The sequence below is a fragment of the Loxodonta africana genome, chromosome 10 (genome assembly GCF_030014295.1).
Source record: "Loxodonta africana isolate mLoxAfr1 chromosome 10, mLoxAfr1.hap2, whole genome shotgun sequence".
Taxonomy (NCBI): Eukaryota; Metazoa; Chordata; class Mammalia; order Proboscidea; family Elephantidae; genus Loxodonta; species Loxodonta africana.
Window position 1 is genome coordinate 70308988 of NC_087351.1, and position 22143 is coordinate 70331130.

Sequence of the window (22143 nt, forward strand, 5' to 3'; positions counted from 1 at the left end):
TGATAGCTTCCCTTTCCCTTCAGTCTGTCAAACTTAACTCTTGTCAAAGAACTTTTGAAAACACAAATCAGATCTAATTCCTCTTTGTCTCTCAAACCTCACATCTACCCAGAGTATAAAGTTCAGAATCTTTAGAATATAATTAAAAAGTCAGTTTCTAATCCCAGCGTGCCTCTGCAGCCTCTTCCTTATGCTGTTTGCTCTTGCTCTAAGGCTGTCCACTAATCGCACATGGGGGCTTTCTTTACTGTCACCACCACTACTCCACCCCCAACAGAACCATTCATTCCTTCACCTTGCGTCTGCATTCTTTTATATACTTGCAACACTTATCATGTTGTTTCATATTGGCTTGTTTTATATTTCTGCACCCCCTGCTGGACTCGGAGTGTTAAAAGTAGAAAACCAAAAAAAAAAAAAAAACCAAACCTGTTGCTGTCCAGTTGATTTTGACTCCTGGTGATCCTATAGGACAAAGTAGAATTGCCCCATGGGGTTTCTAAGGAGTGCCTGGTGGGTTTGAACTGTTGACCTTTTGGTTAGTAGCCGTAGTTCTTAACCACTATGCCACCAGGGTTTCCTCAAAAGTAGAAAGTACCAAGTTTTCTTCATTTTAATTCCCAGTGCTTTTGCACAGTCCCTGACTCATAGTAGCCATTGTAAATGTTTGAACTCCATTTGAAGATGTAGTGTCTGAAGTCAGAAAATTCATAATCTGGTAGGATAGATATTTACTCATATATACTCATATTACCACCTATAATAATACGCAATGTAAATTTGTTTCCTACTGGAAGCCCTTAAAGTTAAAATTAGTATATTAAATTATTCTTGGGCTGTTGGATTACGTTTTTTCTTGAGTTAACTCATTGACTGTTGTTTTCATAACCTTGTGAATACAGAATTTTTAAATTCGCAAAGAGAATAAACAGCTATCTCTTGATGTAAGCATTAAGTAACAACCCCTACTAACTCTGTAGTGATTATGAACTCTGTGAATTGCTGATTTTTGAGTCTAACTAGAACTTTGACTTAAGTTTCTCTCTATGGGCAAAACTGAAAATATTCCAAGATAATAATTATTCTGAACTAACCTACTAAAAGAAAAAAAAAAAAGAATATACTAAAAGATCTTAACTCCCTTTCGCTGGATCACCTTCTGTTTTTTTAATTATACATTTTACTTACATGTTTATTTAGTCTGGCTATATTATTTTTTTTATATTATTAGCTATTAAAATTCTTGAAGAATAGATGATTTTAAAGGACCCGTTGCTATGCTTCTGATCAGTGAACACTCAATATTTATTGTCTGACATTGCCTTTTGTTTAGATATGGCTTTGAAAAGACAGAAATCTAAATTCTTCTATTAGAACATAGAGTAGCTGTTAGATGCCATCGAGTCGTTTCCAACTCATAGCGACCCTGTGCACAACAGAATGAAACACTGCCTGGTCCTGAGCCATCCTTACAATCGTTGTTATGCTTGAGCTCATTGTTGCTGCCACTGCGTCAGTCCACCTTGTTGAGGGTCTTCCTCTTTTCCGCTGACCTTATACTCTGCCAAGTATGATGTCCTTATCCAAGGACTGATCCCTCCTGACAACGTGTCCAAAGTATGTAAGACGCAGTCTTGCCATCCGTGGCTCTAAGGAGCATTCTGGTTGTAGTTCTTCTAAGACAGATTTGTTTGTTCTTTTGGCAGTCCATGTATATTCAATATTCTTCGCCAACACCACAATTCAAAGGTGTCAATTCTTCTTTGGTCTTCCTTATTCGTTATCCAGCTTTCACATGTATACGATGTGATTGAAAATACCATGGCTTGGGTCAGTGCACCTGAGTCTTCATGGTGACATCTTTGCTTTTCAACACTTTGAAGAGTTCCTTTGCAGCAGATTTACCCAATGCAGTGCATCTTTTCATTTCCCGACTGCTGCTTCCATGGCTGTTGATTGTGGATCCAAGTAAAATGAAATCCTTGACAACTTCATTCTTTTCTCCGTTTATCATGATGTTGCTTATTGGTCTAGTTGTGAGGATTTTTGTTTTCTTTATGTTGAGGTGCAGTCCATACCGAAGGCTGTGGTCTTTGATCTTCATTAGTAAGTGCTTCAAGTCCTCTTCACTTTCAGCAAGCAAGGTTGTGTCATGTGCATAATGCAGGTTGTTAATGAGTCTTCCTCCAATCCTGATGCCTCATTCTTCTTCATATAGTCCAGCTTCTCAGATTATTTGCTCAGCATACAGATTGAATAGGTATGGTGAAAGAATACAACCCTGACGCACACCTTTCCTGACTTTAAACCAGTGAGTATCCCGTTGTTCTGTCCGAACAACTGCCTCTTGATCTATGTAAAGGTTCCTCATGAGCACAATTAAGTGTTCCAGAATTCCCATTCTTCGCAATGTTATCCATAGTTTGTTATTACCCACACTGTCGAATGCCTTTGCATAGTCAGTAAAACACAGGTAAACATCCTTCTGGTATTCTCTGCTTTCAAGAATAGTAGTACTCTGAAATTGAATTATGATGATTTATATGGAAGAAACATATCCCTGTTTTGTTTCTCTGTAGTATATTAGTTTATAAGTAGTTTATTACAATACTTTATTGCAAACCGTAATCCATTTGTTTGACCAAAGCTGAGACCATAGCAGCATAGGAAGAAATAATTAGGGCTATATAATTAGTAAAAAGTAACACTTAATTTAAACAGATATTTTTAGAAATACTTGTTTTTATGGGAAAATTTCCATTAGATTTTTCTTAGCAACTAAATTAGAAATTACGTGTCCATTTTCCTTCCCTAAGAAATAATTCTCACTGCTGTATTTTCAGGGGTTGCAAGGTCAATTAGAGAGGCCATGCAGGAAGGGAAATGAGAAAAGCATAGGGGTGTGAGTCAAAAAGGGGTTATTGGGGTCAGGGGCAAAATCAAATTTATATGAATAACTTAAATATCTTTAAAATATTGTGCATCCAGACAAAAAAAGTTTGCCACTGTGACTTTGCAACTTTTGGTTTATATTCATTCAAAAATAACAAAACTTCTGATGTTTGTATGTGGATTATTTTTACATAATAAATACATTTGTCGTTATTGTGCTCATCTACCAATATATTCATATGGGCCACGAGATATTTGGGTGAGTTTTTAAAAAAAAAATCAAGGTGAAAACTTAACACCCTCCCCCCATTACTGAGTCTTTTCCTTATAGCTGTTCTCAATCCCCACGGTGATTCTCAGGGGTAGGTTTAAAGTGACAAATGGGGTGAAGGGTAGAGATTGTATATCTTGACAGTTGCATCAAATAACTGGATTAAAATGCAACTTAAAATCTGGCATTGTAGGACTATGAGAAAATTCATATTTTTCAATTTCATTAAAATTTTATCTCTTTATATTCCGTTCACAAAGATAAAAAGCAGTCTTTTTCTATTCCCTGTACAATACATTTGTATATTTTATCTTTACAGCCTGAGGAAGAACTTGATCCTGAAGAGAGGGACAACTTCCTCCAACAACTTTATAAGTTTATGGAAGACAGAGGTATTTCCATACTAATTACTTAAATTTAGTCATCTCTTTTATAGTTTTACATTCTAGGCTTAAGCATTGTTTTTGTTTATGTCATGGGTCTATGGATATGGATTTCAGGTAAAGTATAAGAATCGGTTACAGCTGACAATAGTTAAATATTTGGACTCAAATCAAACTATTAATATCTATTTTGAGAAGAAATGTGTAGAAAAATAGTGTGACTATAATTAAATTTAGTTTCTCTGGAACTTATAAAACCAAGAAATATATTATTTCAGAAATAGAAAGTGACCAATCATAATGTTAATTTGCATACCCTTGATTACCAGTGCTACATTTGTAGAAGGTAACCTAGCCTGATCCCAGGTCTCAACAAATTAAACAAAATGTGAGATCAGACCCTGTGTGAATAGGTTAGGATTTCTAATAAAGTCGGAAGAAAAGGGCTTTCAGTAGCTGATTTTTTGGAATTAGATCTCCAGGCCTTTCTTCTGATGTGCCTGTGGGTGGTATTGAGCCTGAACCTTTTGGTCAGCAGCTGAGCACGTTAACCATCTGCGCTACCCAGAGCACCTTAAAAAAAAAACCTGTTGGCTGTCAAGTTGATTCCGACTCATAGCCACCCTATAGGACAAAGTGGAACTACTCTATAGAGTTTCCAAGGAGCAGCTGGTGGATTTGAACTGCTGACCTTCTGGTGAGCCGCTGAGCTCTTAACCACTGTACCAGTGGGCTCCCCGAAAGTCTCTTAGTAGCATTTATATATTGTCGTACTTCTTGATGTTACATTTGTCCTGGAGATTCCTGTGATAAATTGGTTCTAGACATTCTGTGGCCTTCAGAAATCATCCTTCATATTACTTCTAACAGCCTTAACAGTTGTGGTAAAGCAGTGAAAATGGAACCGTAGCTTAAAACTTACCCTTTCCTTTGTGTTTGTAGGCCCAAGGTTTAATTTCATTTTACCCAATTCAGTGGCAGTTAGAGAGTTGATTTTATTAGTTGTAGAAGCAAAACACTTAAGAGTCTAAAGAGCCCCACAGAGCTATGTAGAGAATATAGAGAATATTTTGTGTTGTCCTACATAATTTAAGTTTAAATATATGCCTCTACTTAATGAAATTTGGGAAATTAGAAGTCGATAGCTTTGTTTTCAAATCAGTATTTTTCATTTAAATAAATGTTTTTTTCCTACTCTCTGATATTAAAAAGGTACTCCAATCAATAAACCACCTGTTTTGGGCTATAAAGATCTCAATCTCTTCAAACTCTTCAGGCTGGTTTATCATCAGGGTGGATGTGACAATGTAGGTATAACATGGCTCTTTGTATTGATGTGATGAAAAGTTAAATGATCTAATGTTGCATTGTTGTATGTGCTTTAGATAATAAGCACATTTTGTTAATAGACATAGAATATTGGTGTAAAGATTATTTCCCTTTGAAAATGTTAATAAATAAAAATTAATTTTCCAGATTGATAGTGGTGCTGTATGGAAGCAAATTTATATGGACCTTGGCATTCCTATTTTGAATTCAGCTGCTTCCTACAATGTAAAAACTGCTTATAGAAAGTAAGTAGTATAGTTTATTCATCAAAGAATATATATTTACAGGAAATGCTTTCATTAATTTTTAATAAAAACAAGAATGCATCAATTATGGAAGGTTGAAGTTAGAGAAAGTGTAAAAGTTTTAGGTTAATAAACACTCGCAGTTGAGGAATCCCTGAGTGTGCAAACAGTTAAGCACTCAATTACTAACCAAGCTCATCCAGAGGTGCCTTGGAAGACAGGCCTGGCGGTCTGCTTCCGAAAGGTCACAGCCCTAAAAACCCTGTGGAACAGTTCTACTCTGCACACATGGGGTTGTCATGGGTCAGACGTGACTCCATAGCAACTAACAACAACTGCAAATACATACTTGTAGTTGAAATTGATTCAGCGCATCAAGTTTGCTTTACCCCATTTTTCATCTTGTCCAGGTATCCTTTTCAAAATCAGGTGCAGGCAGCATTTAGAATCTGAAATTATGATACATGTTTTAACGTCTATCTTTTGCAGTGAACCACCTTCATACCAGAACTATGAGAGCGCTATTCAGTTATCACAAGCTCAGATTTCTCAGGAAGGCATTTTATTTTACGATCAGTATTTTTGTTCATAATCCTGTCTGAAATACCAAGAAATTAGTAACACACAAAAAGTACTTTTTTATAAGTGACTTGCATTTTACTTTTTAAAAATGTATGTGTGTGTAATAATATGCAATTCAAATTCAAAGACTAAGATTTCTTAACATCAAATATTGTTTGTTTAGGTATCTCTATGGTTTTGAGGAGTACTGCCGTTCTGCAAATATTCAGTTCAGAACTATTCACCACCATGAACCAAAAGTAAAAGAGGAAAAAAAAGACTTTGAAGAATCAATGGAAGAGGTGCTAAAAGTAGATCAAGAAATGCCTTTAGTAGAAGTGAAGAGTGAGCCTGAGGAAAATATTGATTCAAACAGTGAAAGTGAAAGAGAAGAAATAGAATTAAAATCTCCAAGGGTATGTAGTTAATACTAGTTTTATCTGGTGTAATTTAAGCGTTATTTTTTTAAAAATCATTGTGAACATTATCAGGTATACCCAAAAGTATTATAGCGCACTGTCATGTACTCATCACATGGAATTCTGGCTTATATATTCAGATAAATGAGGAGGACATTTTCACAAGCACATTTATTGCAGCACTTTTTGTGTTAGTAAGAAAGTAGAGAAAATCTTGGGGAATGTAAATCTGTGGTACACCTGTACTGTGGAGTTCTCTACAGATGCTTGACTTAGGTTGAGGCAGGTCTTTATGTAATGATAAGAAAGCAAGTCCACAATAAACTGGTTGAGTGAAAAAGGAAATATTTAGAACAGTATGTCTAAAAATGGAGTTTCTGGGTCAACTGTACACAGATTTAAATTTTGATAGATCACAATTGCTTTTATTCATCTACCTAAAAATAATCGAAGAGCACCTGCTATGTGCCAGGTATTGTCTAGATCTGAGGATACTGAAGTGAATAAGACAAAGTCCCTAGCATCATGGAACTTACATTCTAGTGTTTTGTGTTAAAGAATAATAAAAGAATGAAAGAACAAAAAAAAAAAAAAAAAGATTAAATTGGTCTTTTTTTTTTTCTGCCTTTGAAGTGTAAAAAGCAGAAAGTGTAAATTTAATCAGGAACTAGGGAGACCATTTCTTATATTGAGGTAGTGATTGTAAATGCCTCCCCCCCGCCCTTTTTTTTAATACTTGATTTTTTCAAAATAGGGAAATCATACCAGTTCGTGGAGGTTGATTTGAAGGAAAGCTTAGTAGATAGTGAAATGGCTCACCAGTTTCATGGTCAGTTGAACATGCAACAAAAGACTGGATAGAAGCTACTGGAGGTAGAACAAGTTACTGCTGGCCCAGAGAGCTCCCCAGAGACTCGTTCAGATAAATCTGCACACTTCTTGGTTACTGATGCTTTTCAATCCCTTTAGACTGTAGTCATGCACAAATACGGTGATAATTTGGTCTTAATAAACAGGAGAACCACAGGATATCACAGAGCTTTTAAAGAGTCCATAGCTTAGGGAGTTAAATTTTTTTTTTACTGTTATTAACTTATATCATTGACATTTACAAGACTTTATAGATATTTTTATCATTGTCGAGAAATATTAAAAATGAGATAAAATAATGTATTAAAGAATAAAATTTATTTTTATGTAATGTATAGCCAAAGATCACAGTAGATTTAGACATAGTATTTATTACTATTGTACTTTTGTGAGGAGAGATAAGTACATGTGAGTTGATTCGTTGTCAGGGTTACATCTCAAGCCAAAGAGGAGACTAGTCATTGTTATGGAAGTTTTAAGAAAAAAATATTTTTCTGCTTTTATCCCCTTTATAGTAATAGTTGTTTTAAAGCTTTTATTCCCTCTACTAGGGACGGAGGAGAATTGCTCGAGATGCAAATTCTATTAAAAAGGAAATTGAAGAGGAGAAAACAGAAGACAAATTAAAAGAAAATGATACAGAAAATAAGGATGTAGATGATGACTATGAAAGTCCAGAGAAAAAAGAAAATGAGCTACTACTGGGGAGAAAAAATACACCGAAGCAAAAAGAGAAGAAAATGAAAAAGCAGGAGGGTTCTGACAAAGACTCAGATGAAGAGGAAGAGAAAAGCCAAGAGAGGTACATTATCTTATGTTTGTTCTCCAGAAGTCCCTGTCTGGGGTACGGCAGCGCTTTGTTCCTGCTTAGAGATTCAGGTTTGAGGGAATGTTTTCTTATCGGGACTTCCGTTCCTCTTGTCTAATGAAGGTGAGACACATTGTGAAGATGATGTGTATCGCCTTTCGGAATTGGAGAATATACTGGTCGCACCATTTTAATAGCACTTGTGCCCTAAACAGTGGCCTCAAAGAAGGCTGCGCCACCCAGTCAAAAGAAAGGTCCTGCAGTTGACAGCAGGGAAGGGAGCTGGAGAAAAATGGAGGAAGTGGACAAGAGGAAACAGCGACAGCAAAAATTCCATTTTAAAAAAGGTACAATGTGGGAAAGCTAACAAACACATGGGTGCACAGTACTAGCAGATGTTTCTGTGTGTTAGCTTTATCGAGGACATTTTTTTTTCCAAGTTATTGTATTAGAATAAGTGGCATGCACCCCTGATTCTAGTTTGGAAAATACATTCTTGCCCCACATCACAACAATAAATTTCAGCTTTTTAATGTCCATCCTGTTTGCTGTTGAGGGAAAACTATATTTTTTTTCCCATGTATTATATGTGTATGGTCTAAATTGACTTAAAAATAACCGAAGATTAGGTAGTCCAGCTAGATCAAGGAAATGTCCTATGATGTTATTTAGCTGGCCATCTCTGTAAATAAGTGTTATCAAAAGAATTTACTAGTTTTTAGATACTACTAAGTGAATTTTACATCAGCAACAACAGCATAATATACTTGTCATATAAACTCTCCTCCATAATTATTTTTTTATTATTATGTGATGCTAAATTTTTCTAGAAATTTGAGTTTTTAAACAAAATTTGTGACAAATGGCTTGCTGCAACCAACTAGTGGCTGACACCAATCTGAAAATTAACCACTGAGAAAAGATTTGGAAAAATAGAATGATTGGTGAGTGGGAAAGGTTAATTTCATGATTCAGTACAAATAGGTACAGGAGTAGTTTAGTGAATAAAAAAGTCCTCTAGTGAGATATAATCAGGATTAGGGAAGGTGGGAGGAAATAATTGGAGTTGAGTTAATGATGTGTGTGTAGAATTTTAAATACAGGTAGTCCCTGACTTGTGACGGAGTTCTCTTCTGACCTCTCCGTTGTAAGTCGGTTCTGATGTAAGTCAGATAACTCTTTTTTTTTTTTTTAGCTTTCATTATTATTGCCTTTTATTATCAGTATCCTTATAAACACTATCTTTATTTGTCTTCGCGGTTTGGCATGAGAACGATAACAGCAAATTACTCAATGTAATATTATATTTAATACATAGTATAATAACGATAAGATGTCCAAATAAAAGGGACAATCATAAGTGCAGTTCGTCTAGCTCGAATACATCTTGAATTGGGGACTGCTTGTATTGGATAATAAATTTAAACAGTGGTGAAAACCAAAACAAAAAATTATATTTCAAAGTGTTATTAAAAATAAGCATCAAAATGGATATATTATGTATATAATGTATATGAAACATACTGCGTATATATAATTTGTTTTAAGTCTTCGTAATTGATATGCAAAAGCAAACAGACTTATTTTAGAGAGACTAACACACTTGAATGTGAAAAACAATGTTCCTCACATTAAAGAAAAATTGATAATATAGACAACAAACATAGTCTGCGTTTTCATTCTACAGCAGGAATCATGAAAATGAGGAGACTGTTTTATCTATAGAAATTTCTGTTAAATGTAGTTTCTTTCATAGTTTTTGAAATTACTTTATCAGGCAGGCTATAATTGGGAGGTGTCCTTGGAGAGAGAAAATACTCCCACCACCAGTGGATTGTCAAAGCTTCTTCATGTCGAATCGCCTAGTAGTCACCAAAATAATGCCCTGTACTTATCATAGAGCACAATATTTCCTCTTAAGCTTTTGAAACTTATGACACTAGAATGAGCTGTGATGTAAATTTTTTTCCTGAATTCTGCAGGGTTAATACAGAATGTTTTATTGTAAAAATATTTAAAATATTGCCGGACATCCCTCTGTGACTGTCCTTTATACTTGGTTATCAGTGCAAAGAAAGGCTGCAGGGAGATGAGTAAAAAACAAATAGTAACCAACACAAGATATGTAAAGCTTGGTTCTCCTGGTGCTATCCCACAGTTTTAGCAAGTGATCTAATGTTCAAATATCTGTTGTTCCTCTGTGTGTTGCGGCGGGGGGGGGATCTATAAAACATAAATTTGGTTTAAAGACATGGTTACTAATGTAGATAGCCCTTGTTCATTATTCTGCCCATCAGAAAAAAAAAAAGAATGTTGCTAAGAACCATTCTAAAATTGAGCAGACGGTAGTAATAGAGTTAATTAAAGACAACTTAGTTGCAGTAAGATAGATAGAAAATATCTTTATATCATTTTCACATATAAGGTGGCACTGGAGTATGAATCCTAAAGACTTTTTCAGAGAATATTGTTCTGATTTTGTTATATCAAAAGTGATTTATTTGACCCACCTCCTCATCAACTGTGGCTATACTGGTTGGCCTTTAGTGAGTATGGGATTTTGATACAGTGCACCTTTTACACAATAAAAAAAAAATTCCTAATAAGTAGTTCATAAAAATCTTCTCCTTCTCCTCCTTCTTCTCCTCCTCCACTCACATGCTATCAAGGTAATACTTAAGTTGTGAATACGCTACACGTTGGATTCTTTAGCATATATTAATTCATTTTTCATTAAGCTATTAGTAGCATTATCAATGTTATAACTTACTGCAGGGAAGAAACCGAAAGCAAATGTGACTCTGAAGGAGAGGAAGATGAGGAAGACATGGAGCCCTGCCTAACAGGAACCAAAGTGAAAGTAAAATATGGACGTGGGAAAACACAGAAAATTTATGAAGCCAGTATTAAAAGCACTGAACTTGATGATGGAGAAGTTTTATACTTGGTACATTACTATGGATGGAATGTCAGGTAAGCAAGGAAATATTTTCTTACTATTGAAATTTCCTTCAACGGGGAAAAACGGATCGATGTAAGTTGTGAAGGACTAAAGTAAATGGTATATATTTGTAATGCTCACCTAGAGTCTAAATCTTCCAAGTCTTCAACATTCCCACTCTTTTACTAGCTGTGTCAGTGCTTCCAGCCAAAGACTTACCAGGAACACACCTGTAGTTGAACAAGTTGGATTTATTACTCATTTGCCGTGAGGGAGAATGCCTGCCATGGGGAACTGTGTGGTGCCTCAGTAAGAGGGTGTTAGATGAATCAGCGAATGCTCAGGGCACCACCTTCAGGAGGAGCTACAGCCCAAGATTCTGCAGAAACAACCTGCAGAACATAGGCAGAGAGCTGAGCCTGTAGCTCCCTATCATGCCCTTGCTTTTATTTTTGTTTCGCCTATCAGAAATGATGCTAGTGTCACACATCTTAATAGAGCAAACATTTTTTGAATATTAAAAAATGAGTGTTAGAGAGGACTTAGATTTGAGCTTCCGTTAGATGATTTTCGGGGTAGAATCTAAAGAAAGTAGAGCTTTGCTCTATATCTGGATGTGTTAGGAAGTGGGGGTAATCCTATGATTGGGTGTCTTAGTATATCTTATCTCAAAGAAGGGAAACTAGATCAAAGCTAATGCTGTAATTGGTAAAGAAGTAGCAGTCACTCACTCAGGAAAGGAGGATGTTTGGTCATTTTTGTGGCTTGGACAATGTTCCTGTTTTTTCTGTGTTTTAGATATGATTAGGGAGCAGTCTTGTTTTTGTCTTGCCCATCATGGTCACAGAGTGGCTTTGTCAGATGTTGATGTTCTGTGAAATTGTTTATGTTCCACAGGAGAACACCACAGCTTAGCTGTGAGTGCCACATGAGCTCGTAGCAACACAATGTCTCAGCTGATAGTACCAGGCCAGCCCCTGCATGTCAGGGGCTGCTTTTGTCTTTCTCCTTTTGAAAGTCTTTTGTGTTTATTATCTCTGGTTGCCCTGTAGTTACTTGGATCCAGGCTGCTCCAAGGTTTCCCTATTTACTAGATGTGTGCTCTGTTATTCCTCAATTTCCTCATCTCTGAGTTGGGGAAAGAAAGTACCTACTTTAGAGAGTTGTGAGAAATAACAGCAGTACCTGTATGTCTTAGTTATCTAGTGCTGCTATAACAGAAGTACCACAAGTGGGTAGCTTTAACAAAGAGAAATTTATTTTATCACAGACTGGTAGGCTAGAAGTCCAAATTCAGAGCGTCAGCTTCAGGGAAAGGCTTTCTCTCTCTGTCGGCTCTGGAGGAAGGTCCTTCTTGTCAGTCTTCCCCTGGACTAGGATCTACTCCGCACAGGAACCCCGGGTCCAAAGGACATGTTCTGCTCCTGTTGCTTCTTTCTTGGTGGTTTGCGGTTCCCCCTTCTCTACTTGCTTCCCTTTCATCTCTTGTAAGATAAAAGATGGTGCAGGCCACACTCTAGGGAAACTCCCTTTACATTGGATCAGGGATGTGACCTTACTAAGGGTGTTAAAATCCCACCCTAATCCACTTTAACATAAAATTACAATCACAAAATGGAGGACAACCACACAATACTGAGAATCATGGCCTAACCAAGTTGACACATTTTGGGGGGACATAATTCAATCTATGACATTCTACCTTTTGGCCCCCCAAAATTCATGTTCTTGCTACATGTAAGACACATTCAACCCATCATATCATAGCAAAAGTCTTAAATCAACTTCAAGTCCAAAATCTCCAAAAATTCCGCTTCATCTGTGAAATACAGAATACAGGTTACCTGCTTCCAAAGCACAATGGCAGAACAAGCACAAGCTAGACATTTCTGTTACAAATGGGAGAAATTGGAGGGAAAGAAGGCAAAACAGGCACCAAGCAAGTTAGCAGAATGTATTATATTAGCCCTCAAGGCTTTGAAAACAATCTCAGTTCTCCGAGCCAGTTTAAACAATGGCCCTGTCCTCCAGACTCTAGGTATTGGCCATACTCTGCGGATTCTGAGTGGAGGACCCTTGGCCCTGGGCTTCAGCTCTGCCTTCCAGGCCCACTGGGCCAGCAACTCTGCTCCCTCAGCTTTAGGTGCACAATTTTCTTAGTCCATCCGAGTGGCAGCTCCACCCTTAGAGACACCAGAGGACATGGTTCTACCCTTTGAAACCCCTGAGGTCACGACCATACCTTTTGAGACTGAGGCCGCTCAGCTTCCTGTGTTCCTTGTCTCTTCAGCTTCTGCTTTCTGGTTCCTTGGCCTCTGGGCTCTCGGGCCTCACACCTGCTTCTGCCCTGCTGGGGCATGTGTTCCAAAGCTCTGTAGCTCCACTGATTAGTGCCTGGAGGCACCCCACTCCACCAGTAAACTTCAGCTGGAAGGTACTCAGCTCTCTTGCTCTGTCAGTCGGCAAGCCTAGCTCCACTGTTAAGTACCCAGAGGCACCCCACTCCACCAGGAAGCCTCCTGCCAAAGGCATTCAGCTTTCTCACTCTGTGGGTTGGCTCCAGCACTGTCTGGCGCTGGTCTCCTAGTTCAGCTGCTTCTAGTTCTCTGTCTCTTCTCTGCTGCTGCTGGCCGTATATCCATTCACAGTTTCAAAACCGCTTCTACATTTTAGGCATCTGTTAGAGCACACCCTACTCTCTCGGTACCAGATTCTTAGTTACCTAGTGCTGCTATAACAGAAATACCACAAATGGATGACTTTAACAAAGATACATTTACTTTCTCACAGTCTAGTAGGCTGGAAGTCCAAATTCAGGGCATCAGCTCCAGGGAAAGGCTTTTTCTGTCTGTCAGCTCTGGAGGAAGGTCCTTCTCATCAATTTTCCCCTGGACTAGGAGCTTCTCCGCACAGGACCCCTGGGTCCAAAGGACACGCTTTGTTCCCTGTGCTTCTTTCTTGGTAGTATGAGGTCCCCCGCTCTGTTCACTTCCCTTTCCTTTTATCTCTTGTAAGATAACCGATGGTACAGGCCACACCCCAGGGAAACTCCCCTTACATTGGATCACGGATATGACCTTAGTGAGGGTGTTACAATCCTACCCGATTCCTTTTTAACATAAAATTACAGTCACAGAATGAAGGACAGCCATGCAATACTGGGAATCATGGCCTAACCAAGTTGACACATATTTTGGGGGGATACAATTCAATCCATGACACTATATTAACATGTAAAGTGCATAGAACAATGCCTGTGACTTGGTAAGTGCTCAATAGATGTTAACCATTTGCTTTAATGAGGTAGAAGGCGGCTGTGGGTTTATTTTTAAAAATCTTGTTTCTCTTTAAACCATATTGTTGAATAAAGGGGGAAAGGGCTACATTTACGAACTTTGAGTCGCTATATTTGCAGAGGTAGCACGTTAGCTTTCTCTTTTCCTCAGATTCTATTCAGTCCATAACCAGCCAGTCTTATCATCTGCGTCTGTCTGTTTTGCTTTCTAGAATTTCCCTTCCTTGTCTTTCTTTCTCATCTTTTTAATGCTTTGCTTTATGACTTTTCTCAGTAGTTATTATGTTCTGAGGTTGCTCCTAACTGGTTATCTTACTAACCAGTTACCTAACTGGTTATTCACATGGTTTATGATTTTCATTGTCCTTCCATCTCCCTAAAAGCTGATATAATTCTGGCCTATTCATTGAAATAGAACAATTATAGCTCCTAGAGAATGTAGTCTGATTTCTAAAACAGAGGAGCATATTTAAGTATGAGGAGGAGTCCTGGCCTCTAGTGTAGAATCTCTGGGACCACATTTAGTTGGCTATATTAGGGCTAGAAGTATCTACATGAAATACCACATTCACCGGGCCAGTGTGGCCTGGACCAAGTGTACTGCACATCAGGCCTGTGCTTCTAAGTCATCTGATAGCTCCCATGGAATTTTGGAATTGGGCAGATCACTCATTCCTTTGTTGGCCCTGGACCAGATACATGACACTTATATTGCACGTACTTGTTTATACTTGATTTTATTATATGTCTGTCTTTCACACCAGACTGCAAGTTGCTTGAAGGCAAAGGGCTTGTCTACTCTATTTTTCTCTGCATGCTTTCTCATATAGTAGACCCACAGTAAATGTCCAAATGAATATTTCTAAATAGCTCAGTAAGCCAGTAAAGATGCTTAGAAGTCCGATAAAATGCTCCTAGAATTGGATATTGGGTTAATTCAAGAGGAGATAGTTTTCAAACCATAGTACAGGTAGTTGTGGTACCATGTCAAGATAAACTCATGCATATTGGAACTGTGTCTTCATTTTGCTTGGTTCCATGGTAAATGCGTTACAAAGCCAAGGTGTAGTTTTCATATATGTGAGTTTCTGTTAACATGGTGCCATTGAAGGTTCCTATAGTTTTTTTTATATAAATATTCAGATTTCGATTGAGCTTTATAAATACCTGTATATTTACGTAATATAAGAACAGTTAGTTCTAGAAAGTTTAATTTCGTATTTTCCCTTGACTAGTAACTTGGACTATCTTAAAATGCAAACGTCAAATTTTTGGGGGGGAAAAGGTGTAGGGAAAATGAGGAGTTAGAGTTTTTACTTGCTCTAAACAGAATTAACTTAAAGGAAATGAGGTATCTAAAAAATTCAGAATTTCAGTGGTGGCATAATTCAGAATAAAATTTGATTAGAAATATAAAGGCTAAAGAGAGTTATGGGGAGTTAAAGAGAGTTGAAAAGGACTTGATAAAATAATCTGGATGACTAGAACTAATCATATAGCAAATGAGAATTTACCTTATTTACCACCAGGAGATAGAATCAACTAACAACAAGAACCTTGGCATTATTTGGTCAATAGCATGCATCCCAGTATAGAATCAGTTTAGTTAATTAAGCTCAGATCCGTAGGAGTTGTGGAAAACAAAGCAATTCACATAGTCTTGAATCCATTTATGGTCTGCTTACTGAGTGCTCCCTTTAAGCCTGTTACCTAAGAAATCCTCTTGCCTTTTCCCCTCAATGGTAGATACACAAAGCACTTACTACAGTGGCCGGCACATATTACCAACAAACCAGCTCCTATGCCCATCGCATTTCTGCAGACAAACTCTTTGGTCTATCTCATGGCTGTTTTTATTTGGTGAATAAATGTCAAATAGGATACCATTGTGAAATCTGTATATATTCTTTATTTTAAGGTACGATGAATGGGTGAAGGCTGACAGGATAATCTGGCCTTTGGACAAAGGTGGACCAAAGAAAAAACAGAAGAAAAAAACTAAAGTATGTTCATAGATTCATATCCTTGATGATAGGTTCAGGAATCATCCAAATTGAATTGCATATTTTTTATAAATAGTTTTCTCATTGTAATAATCATTTTGTTTCTTTTAAGATAATTGTGATTTTCTCTAACTACTGTGGAGCTAAAAAAGTAAAAATTTAAAACACATGACCACATTGTTTCAGGAAAGGTGAAAACCATCTACCCCTAGAGCAAACATTCAAACTCAAATGTGTATAGAGGCTAGATAGGAAAGGGTAAAATGGGACTGATGGTGACAAACAAGAAGACATGTTCCTCAGCCAGGGAGGGTAGAACTAACTAACTCTGCTATAGGAATACAGGCCTAGGGTTTCCAGGGCTTAGAATTTTTCGTCATCTTGATGTTTTTTTAATGTGAAATCCGATTTTTAAATTCAGAATATTAAGTTTTAATATTAAAATTTTAAATCACCTCTCTGCTGGCCAGTTGTCCGCTTACACGCATCTTGAATTTTGAGCCTTTTTTTTACCTTAGAGATTAACCTAGTGTTTTATCAATTGATGAATAGATCTTTCCTTTCCCCAGGGGATAGAAAGGTACAAGGGGGACTGTTGAGTAGTTATAAAGCTTTCTAATGCATTGACTCTAACCGTCATACGATACACACGCACTTTTCAATTATTGACGTGGTTAGGCTCCAAAGATCAGGTCGTCGTGCAAAAATGGAGGATTTTTTTTTTTTCTGTTTTCAGACCATCCATTTGATTTTTTTATTTAGAAAATATGATCATAATTAAAACAGCTAAGATTTACTGATGTGGTAATCACTGAGGAGTCCAGTTATGGATTGTTCCTCTGTGGAGAAGGAGGCTTGGAGGAGACAAAACTGGATAAAGCTGGCTCTGTGACTAGGGGCCCACTACTTAACCCACTTAGCCTTTCTCCTGTGCTGGCTCAGAGTTTCCTTCATGGAGCCGCCTCCAGGGCTTCACTCACACCCCTGCAAGTCTGAGTTCAGGATCCTGGAGCCTGCTGTGCCCTCAGGGCCTAGCGAGTCACCCAGTGCTGGGGCTTCTGCCAGGGCACTGGAAACCTGGCCATATCCAGCTTCACCTAGGCAGAAGCTTCAGGCCCAATTTAGCTCACTTCGGGGTGTTATTACACTCACACATTTCTTCCATACACCCTCACCAATGCCTTTTTCTTTCCTCCCTTCCCATCCCACAGCAGTTTTGAGTTGCAGGGCCTTAAGCCACATAGCATAGAAGCTGGGAACCCAGAACAAGTGGCCGGTTCCTTACTGCCTGCACATCTACCCAGAGGGCACTGCCCTGCATGGCAGCTGGAGGGAGTGGAGGGCGTGGGGCAGCATGGCCCAGCTTCCCAGAGACTCTCCTTGAGGGGAGGGGACGCTTGACAGCCGTTGCTACCGTGCCCGTGGCCTTGCTAACGTGGAAAATAGTTTAATAGTAGATTTTTAAATATTGTCATAAATGCGAAATGTCAGATAACGCGATAGTAGATAAGTGAGGAATAGATGTAATTGCTTGTTACAAATTGCACAACACATCATTCATATAAATAGAAAACATATTAGAAAACTTTGTTTTTAATTTTTTCTATTAGCACAGGTTAGGAGTAGACATGTAAAGTATCTAACCTATTGGAGTTAACAGTTTTCCTTAGAGAAGCAGAATGTTCATTTTTCATAAGGTGTTAGCTCTTTTCATACATTTTATTGTTTTACCCAGAATAAAGAAGACAGTGAAAAGGATGAAAAGAGGGATGAGGAGAGGCAGAAGTCAAAACGTGGACGACCTCCTTTAAAATCTACCCTTTCATCTAACATGCCATATGGTTTGTCTAAGACACCAAACAGTGAAGGAAAATCAGGTACCAGAAGTACTCACAGTAATATGCCAGACAGCTCACCCCTGTCAAGTGGAATGGAAGGTGCTCAATTTTGAGGATCACTGAGTCTTCAAAACTCAATAGTATAAATAATAAAACTGGGTTTTTATTCTCATACAATGTAAAATACAGTTTGATTTGAGGAGAATGTTTATTTTGCCGTATCATTTTAATGCAAAATTTAGTGATCATAGGGTGATTTGACAAGCCATACATCCTAGTGTGTGCTGCACTGCCTTTAAAGCACAGCAGTATATCCTGTAAATTGAGAGCTGTTTACCCAGGATCTTTCAACAAAGCTGAGACCAGGTTCAAAGAGAGCACAAGCTAACGTACTATAGGCATGCTTTGTGATGAACACAAATAATTAAAAAAGAAAAGAAAAGAAAAAACTTTCCTTCAAGGAAAAATTTGTTCAGAGCTGTAGGGTTTCCACATGGCTCTTGTGTGCAAATTAGAAAAGGGCCTTCTTCTTCCTCCTTCCTGCCATCTGCTGGAAGGCTGTCATAATACACAAATGCAAAATGTCCACAAATGAAAGGTACCCTCTTGAAATGCCTGTGTGCAATATACAACCTACAAAAGTGTACATAGAAGCCTTGTTGAACTACCACATAAAAGGTGTTTTTTAATGTGATAACAAATGAAATCTATATTTATGATAAAGACACAAAATAAAACTTTGCGAACCCTTTAATTAAAAAAAATACATTTATTTTTACCTCTTTGGACTTCTTTAGGATAGGAGCACCATGTGGCAGAATTTTTGTATTTTACAGCTCCCATACAGCCTTAAAACCCTATTTTATTTGAAAAATTCCCTGTCTTAAAGAGAATAATTTATTTTGCAAGAAGGGAGCTTGCCTGTACTTCTTTTCTCTTAGTCAGAAGAATATTTAAAATTTTGAGAATTCAGATTGCTCATTACGAGTGTCTCTTTTTTCAGAATTAAGTAGAATGTCATATTCATTTCTTTGGATACAAAATGGCCTTCACATTTATTAAAACCTACTAGATCGCAGGTTAAACTACTTAGCATGTTGAATTCATATTTCAATACAATTCTTTTGATTTTTTAAGGGTTATCATAGCCTAAATAGGGTAATGGTAACATTTGCTATGCATTGTATTTTTACATGAAGTTTAATTTGAAATCCCTCCCCCTCAATTTTTGGCACAAATGTATGACTGATTTTATATAACAGATTTCTGTAGGGAGGTATTCAGAGGTATATGATTAAGGCTTTTGTTTGTTTTTAGTGGGATTTTTATTATGTAATTATATTGGTAACTAAAATAGAAACTTCTGTAATACAGCAGTATTTCCTCTTGCAGATTCTTGTTCATCTGATAGTGAAACAGAAGACACTTTAGAAAAGAATTTGATGAATGAAGAACTTTCTCCTGATACTAAAGACGAAGTAGAAAAAAATGAAAATGTAAATGATGATAAACTAGATGAAGAAAATCCAAAGATTGCACATATATTAAAAGAAAATGATAGGACTCAAATGCAGCCTTTAGAAACCCTGAAGTTAGAAGTTGGAGAGAATGAACAAATAGTACAGATTTTTGGAAACAAAATGGAACAAGTAGTAGAAGTTAAGAAAGAGGCAGAAAAATCTCCTAAAGGGAAGGGAAGAAGGAGCAAGACAAAAGATCTTTCTTTAGAAATTATAAAGATTTCATCGTTTAGCCAGGATGAAGCAGGATGTGAACCTCAAATGGAGACTCAGAATCTAGAATTTCCTTCATTAGACAATAAAGACTTTTCTTCTGCTACGGAAGATGAAGCTGACCACTGTGTAAAAGAAAAAAAGTTGAAACGGAAAATACAAGGACAATCATCACCAGAGAAAAAAATAAGAATTGAGAATGGAATGGAAATGACAAATAGCTTATCTCAAGAAAGGACCAGTGATTGTATCGAATCTGAGGGAAAGAAGAACTTAAATTTTGAACAGCACTTTGAAACAGAAAATGAGGGAATGCCGTCATTAATAGCAGAGTCAAATCAACGCGTCCAAGAACTGACTAGTGAAAAATTTGATAGTCCGGCTGCAGAAACTGTAAATACTCCACTAAAAGAAGAAGAGGATGCAATGCCTCTGATTGGGCCTGAAACCTTGGTTTGCCATGAAGTTGATCTGGATGATTTGGATGAAAAGGATAAGAACAGTATTGAGGATGTGGTGGTAGAAAGCTCTGAATCTAATTCTCTCATTTCAGTTCCACCTGCCCTACCTCCTGTAGTACCGCATAACTTTTCAGAAGCTTCACCACTTACTCTCAGTCAAGATGAGTCTCGAAGTATAAAAAGTGAGAGTGACATAACGATTGAAGTTGAGAGTATTGCTGAGGAATCTCAGGAAGGTCTCTGTGAGAGGGAATCAGCAAATGGATTTGAAGCCAGTGTTGCTTCCAGTACCTGTAGTATAATCATACAAGAGAGAGAGAGCAGAGAGAAGGGTAAGGACTTTTGGGGAAAAAATTAGCCTTTATATTACAACCAAAAATAAGTTGCCAGTTTTAAGAACTATGGGTCTATGAGGTACTCTTTCTTACTGTTTGCTTGCTGTTTCTTCCTTTTTCTTCTTTTCTTTTAAATGTGTATATAGAAGGTAAATGTAGACAGGTGAATAAATATGCTGGCCCTTGTTTTCTTTAAGTTCTTTCCCTTATTTCAGGTCAGAAGAGGCCAAGCGATGGAAATAGTGGATTATTGGCAAAAAAGCAAAAGCGTACCCCAAAGCGAACAAGTGCTGTAGCCAAAAATGAAAAGAATGGAACAGGTTGGTGCTTTTTAATGCTGGCTTTAGTACATGCTAGTATTTTCAGCAGTTTATGTCAGATGTAACATAAATTTGGCTTATCGTGTTCTGAAAATAGCTGTTTAACATTTGCTGTGGTTTTTTTTTAAAAGCATATGAAGTTTACATTTCTGCATGGAATGTTTTCCTATAGGCTAGAAAGGCTGGCTTCTAAATACTACCATAGGAATTTTAAAACATGGGGGAATAAAGATCATTTTTATTGAAACAAACAAGGAAATATATAAATCAATATAAATAAAATAGATATGAAAAACAGTCTTCCTGTACAATAAAGAATAAAAGTAGGTAGTAAAAATCATGCAGAAAGCTTCATGCAAGTCTGAAAGGGAAATCCTAAGTTACAGTAGACACATATCCCAAGGGAAAAAAAACCCAAAACAAACCCGCTGCCGTTGAGTTGATTCCGACTCATAGCAGCCCTAGAAGACAGAGTAAAACTGCCCCATAGGGTTTCCAAGGAGCGCCTGGTGGATTTGAACTGCTGTCCGTTTTGGTTAGCAGCTATAGCTCTTAACCACTATGACACCAAGGTTTGCATCCCAAGGAAAGGAACATATAATTCATATAAAAGACATTTCAAAGGAAAACCTTTGAGCCATAGTTCATGTTCTCAGTAGCACAGTGTCATGGATTGAATTACGTCCCCCCAAAATATGTGTCAACTTGGTTAGGCCATGATTCCCAGTATTGTGTGGTGGTTCTCTATTTTATAATTTCCCTGTGTGTTGTAAATCCTATCACTATGATGTTAATGAGATGGATTAGCGGCATTATGTTGATGAGATACACAAAATTTGATAGTGTCTTAAGCCAATCTCTTGAGATATAAAAGAGATAAGTAAGCAGAGAGACGGGGGACCTCATACCACCAAGAAAGCAGTGCCAGGAGCAGACCGTGTCCTTTGGACCTGAGGTTCTTGTCCTAAAATGCTCCCAGACCAAGGGAAGACCGATGGCAAGGACCTTCGTCCACAGCCGACAGAGAGAGAAAGCCTTCTCTTGGAGCTGACACCCTGATTTTGGACTTGTAGCTTCCTAGACCATGAGAATAAATTTCTATTTGTTAAAGCTATCCACTTGTGGTATTTCTGTTACAGCAGCACTAGATGACTAAGACACATATGTAGGTAAGTGGCTGGACAGTGCAATTCTAGAGTTAGAAAAAAGAGTGATGGAAGATGAGACTAAAAAGATGGCAGGAATTACAAAGGGAAAAAGAGTAACTTTACAGTAGATACCACCTTAGTCAAATGATCAAAGTGATCCACCACCAGTAATGGAACAAAGTGAAATCATATACCCCCTCACAGGATGAAGCAAGAAGAACATAGCCTTGCTTCTGTGATATCCCTGTTAAAGATGCATAACCGGAATCTAAAATTGTAGGAAACCACCAG

At 37.5% G+C, this 22143-nt stretch overlaps 1 protein-coding gene across 2 annotated transcripts in view; it reads left to right on the forward strand.

Annotated features, from left to right (window-relative positions):
* The window catches only part of ARID4A (AT-rich interaction domain 4A), a 75129-nt gene that overhangs the window by 37840 nt on the left and 15146 nt on the right, over positions 1-22143 (forward strand). For both annotated transcript variants that reach the window (XM_064292536.1, XM_003408493.4), the window contains exons 12-21: positions 3483-3555; positions 4759-4853; positions 5023-5120; positions 5866-6097; positions 7522-7772; positions 10554-10751; positions 15933-16017; positions 17753-17894; positions 19248-20381; positions 20600-20704. In XM_064292536.1, the coding sequence (XP_064148606.1) occupies positions 3483-3555; positions 4759-4853; positions 5023-5120; positions 5866-6097; positions 7522-7772; positions 10554-10751; positions 15933-16017; positions 17753-17894; positions 19248-20381; positions 20600-20704 (2413 nt within the window). The remainder of the gene's footprint in view (positions 1-3482; positions 3556-4758; positions 4854-5022; positions 5121-5865; positions 6098-7521; positions 7773-10553; positions 10752-15932; positions 16018-17752; positions 17895-19247; positions 20382-20599; positions 20705-22143) is intronic.